The sequence below is a fragment of the Aulonocara sp. 'chitande type north' Nkhata Bay genome, linkage group LG3, assembly GCF_057382095.1.
Source record: "Aulonocara sp. 'chitande type north' Nkhata Bay isolate Kocher_YH1m ecotype deep benthic linkage group LG3, A_spYH_male_GT1.1, whole genome shotgun sequence".
Lineage (NCBI taxonomy): Eukaryota > Metazoa > Chordata > Actinopteri > Cichliformes > Cichlidae > Aulonocara > Aulonocara sp. 'chitande type north' Nkhata Bay.
In genome coordinates this window covers 65,510,562-65,514,970 of record NC_141346.1, presented here as the reverse complement: position 1 = coordinate 65,514,970, position 4,409 = coordinate 65,510,562, and the positions used below count along the sequence as shown (strand labels likewise).

Below are 4,409 nucleotides of genomic sequence, written 5' to 3'. Positions count from 1 at the left end.
TCCCTGTCCCATGTTTTTCCACTGGCAAAATAGGTGTGTTCCAAAATGACCATGAGGGCTCAAGCACTCCTGCCTTCCACAGTCCTTCAATGGTTTCAGCTATACCTTCTTCTGCTTCAGTTTTGTGCTTATATTGTGGTCTGTTAATTGGTATGTCAGACTTCAGCTGGAACAGGACAGGCGAACAGTTAGCTAGACCTACATCTGTGGGCCCTGCGGACCACAAAGTACCAGGCAATTTTGAGAGCTCAGCTACTGCATCAGGATGATCCATTCTTTCCCTGCCATGTATTCTGGAGATTTCTTTATGTTCTAAGATCACTGCATCGTTAGACAAACAAGTAATGCGATATATTTTACATTTTGGTGCATACCAGACATTTGGAATTTGGGTGCTTTGCCAGCATGCGTTGTCCAGCGCCCGCTTAACCATTGGTCCCAGATCTCTTGGCCCATGACCCTCGTGGACCGCCAATGTAATGTGAGGGGCTGAATCCTCTCCCACATTGTACCAAGGCAGTTGTTCATCAGTAAATTTCACAGCCGCGGCCACACCTTCTGGTCCAACATAAATGTTATGTGTTTGCACATTCCACGTCTGTCCCTCAAGATCAGACTGGAACTGTTCCCGATAGATATCGTTATCTTCCCTATCATAAAAGAGTGTAACGTGGAAAGGATCTCGCGGGGGGGAATAGACGGCCAGGCTCATTATCCAGGGTTTCCACAGCTGATAATGTCTCAGAATGCCTTCTTCCACTAGCCTCCCCCAGTAGATTTCGGCAGTGGGTTGTTCAGAGTTCTGGACTAAATATTGAGTCTTTGAAGGTGAACCCAGACACGGGAATTCTTTTCCTCCAGGCAGAGTAACAATCAGTCCATCTGGTGAGCACATGATTGTGGCTCCCAGTTTCACAAGCAGGTCCCTGCCCATGAGATTTGCAGGCACCTGTGAGGACACCACATATTGGTGTTTCAAAGTCTGTTTTCCCAGCTGTGTCAATGCTGGATCTGTCAATGGCAGTGTCATTGGAATCCCGGAAAAGCCTACCACATTAACTGTGTGACAGGAGAGTGTTGCACTGTCTGGTGTGTCTTTCAAAGTTGAGTATGTTGCTCCAGTGTCCACCAGGAAGGGCAATTCAGTGCCTTCCACGGTCATTGACAGCATGGGTTCTGCCGCCCCCACGCTGTTCAGTTTCTCCGGGCTCCGTCAGTATTGCTCCCTCTCCCAGCCCCAGTCAGCTACTGGGTACTGGGCGGCTGGTGCTGCATTCGGGTTTGGAGCTTGATATGCTCCCCTGTAAGCAGCTCTTTGTCTTGGGCCTCCTCGTGCCTGGGATTGATAGCCTCGCCTCTGATAATTTCGCTGCGATTCAGGGCATTCTCGGGACCAGTGTCCTTCTGCTCCACAGCTGTAACAGGCAGTCCAAGACACATTGTTAGGATTCCCTGGATTCCGAGCCCTTTGTCCTCCCCTCACGAATCCACCACGCCCTCTCTGCGGTCCACCGGTCCCCCAATTCCCTACTGGTTGACGCTGCCTTGGTGCATTGGCGGGCCAACGGTCGTCAGGGTAGAGACCGGGATCCTGATCTGGCCAGTCAGGCACAGGATCGGGCTGAGGCCTTGCCACCATTATTTTCCTTGCGCTCTCTTTATCCTCTTTCTTTCTGTCTCCTGCTTTGTTTTTTGCTTCTGCCAGCTGCAACTTGACCAGCCACGCCTGGGCTTCCTCCAACTCTTTCTTTTGTTTGTTTGCCAAATCCTGTTCCTGCTGAAGTCTGTGGGTCACATGTCTGTCCCACTGCACCGAGTCTGCAACGGCAAAATCTGGGTTCTTTTCCAAATCAACTACAACCTGATTGGGCAGCCCTGCCAGCACCGCCGAACGAAACCACGCTCTACTTTCACCCTCCTTCCCCGGATGTATTCCTGTTTCTAACAACCATTGTTCCTTTGCTTTAGCTAAAAACTCTCTGGGTGTGTTTTTGGGATCCCAAATAATTTTTGGAATGGCTCCAGAGTTAGGAGTTGGATACTTCTCCCGGACTGCATCTGCTAAGTCATTCTGCACCTCATGGTATTGTAGGTCATTTGCATATCTGGTTGTTTGAGCTATCTGCTCTACATCTGCTAACCCACCACCCAGCATACAACGTCCGGCCAAAGCTCGAAAATCGCCCAGCGCTAATTCTTCTCCTTCGGTCAGCGCGCCCAGCTTTCTCAACCAGCTAGCTCCTCCCTCAGTTATTGGTGGAAGTTGTTTAACCAATGCTTCCAAATCTCTCACCTTATAGGCGCGATAAACTGGTTCGTTCTTTGGACCTGCTATTAGAGGCAGATTTAAACCAGGGTCAGGAGCTCCTTGTTCAAAACTCACTTTTCTACCCTTCCTCGACTTTCCTTTTCCCTTTGAGCTCCTAAATATGGGCTGTCTCTGTGCTTGGTCTCTCTTCACACTTCTTTTCCTCAAAATTAGGCTTGTACTTGGTTGGGGCTCAGGTCCTCCATCTTCGTCCTCCTTATCGTCCTCTTCTTCTGATGACGTCGCACGGTCTTCATTCTCCTCTTCTGGCCCTCCCTGCATTACTCTCTGCTTTATAACCTCCAATGCTGTTAATGCCTCTATTAACGCACGTGGGGGCTCATGCATTTGTCCATACACTTCTCCTTCCCAATGTTCTCCCTTGGTTATCACTCCTTGTGGTATTTTGTCCTTCATTCTAGGGGTCCTTTTGGCCTCCCCGTCCTGCTTTGGCTGTTCCACTGTAGACACTTCGGCCCGTATGATGTTTCCACTCTCCACCGAACTGGGAGGCAAGGTCGAGCCTTCATCTGCAGCTGAGGCTGTCATTCTCCCTCCCATATCTTGGGACTGACATTCCACTGCCCTTATCCCTTCTTCGGGGATATTCAGGGGAGTAGTAGTATATTCAACATCTGCTATTCCGCCAAGGACAACTCCAGTCTGTCCATCAGGACCACGAACTTGTCCCCCTCCAAGGGTCATTACAGGCATGACATATGGTGGTGGTGGTGCACAACGTGCCAATTCAGCCCAAGGATATAATTTCGGTGTGTAATACCTGTTAGCCTCTTCTACCTTCGGAGTCAAGTCCTTCACTTGGTCCTCTAGCTTTTTATTTTCCTCCTTCAGATGTTTCAAAGACTCCATTATACTCACCATGTCTCCTGATTTTCCTGTGTCATCCTCCTCCTCAGTCATCCAGGAAGAGGCTGCCCTCCACAGGAGCAGCCACTTACAGCACCTGGCATGAGTTTCTTTTAGATCCTTAATTTCTCCTCTGGCTTTCCTGTTCACTGAATGTCCCTTGGACTCCTCTTCAAATTGTTTCAATTTCTGTTCACATCTCTCTCCCTCAGTTTTTAACACCAGGCTCAGAGCTATTTTATCACCCAGCCCTTTCTGTTGAGATGTAATAAGTTTGCTTACCTCAACCTCCATCGCTTGGCACTCTTTCTCTGCTGCTTTTAATGCTCCAGGTGAAGCCAAACGAATAGCTTTCTTAAGCTGTTCAAGCTGATCCTTCAAAGGTTTGCATCCCCTTTTCCCACTAGGTGTCGCACTCGAGCTGTCAGCCATTCTCTGAAACACAGACTTACCTCTTCCAATGACGTTGGTCGACTCCACCTTCTTGGTCTAGGTCACCCAGACACGCTTAACTTTCGGTTTCAGTCTTCGTCTCGCTGTTCTCGCAACCACTGGCTCGTCTTCCCCTGCTCGGTGATACACAAAGTTTAACCCAGCACTTTAGACGCTGTCCTCGCGTTCTCAAGCGTTGACACTCAATCAAAATTATTCGCCCTCAAAGTGTTAATATATGACACCAGCAACCCTTATGCGCAACGCGCTCACCTCCGTATACTTACCTCTCCAATAGTTCCTCGGATTAGTGTTTTTTCATTTATTTTAAACCCATTAACAGCGCTGCGCGTCCCTTATATACTTTACAGCAACACACCCTCAAGGGTCCCTCAACTTGTCCCGTACTAATAAGTCTAAAACCAAGAAATCACCTTTATGACATTATGTCAAAGCTTTCTCCATGTTGCACAGCCTGCCACAGGTCTAACAAAAAAATCGCTGCCCGAGAAGGCTCCCACATATCAAGGTGGTCGTTTTCACAAACTTCCAGCAGACCCTCAAATAAACAAAAACAACGACCCAGGCAGGCTTCCAGTTCAGCCTCCTCAATTTCTATGCACACTGAAAACTCATGGGGAGATTCTTCTGTCTCCCCGTGTCCTACACAATTCACCTCCAAATGATCCCCTACAATTGAAATTTCAGTGTGGAATGACGCAGAGATTAACATTTCCTTATTTATTCACTATATGTAACCTGAATTTTCTCTCTCTCTTCAAATAACAAAGGTTATCTTTAC

At 48.3% G+C, this 4,409-nt stretch overlaps 1 protein-coding gene across 1 annotated transcript; it reads right to left on the bottom strand.

The window, feature by feature from the left end:
• Positions 1-1,213: 1,213 nt before the first annotated feature.
• Positions 1,214-3,607, bottom strand: LOC147336617 (uncharacterized). Its single transcript, XM_086286209.1, has one exon. It carries the CDS (start codon positions 3,605-3,607, stop codon positions 1,214-1,216), a length of 2,394 nt encoding a protein of 797 aa, XP_086142335.1.
• Positions 3,608-4,409: the final 802 nt, after the last annotated feature.

Bases quoted from the DNA above. Each gene is read 5' to 3' on its own strand.
- LOC147336617 (XM_086286209.1), bottom strand. From the start codon at position 3,607: ATGGCTGACAGCTCGAGTGCGACACCTAGTGGGAAAAGGGGATGCAAA.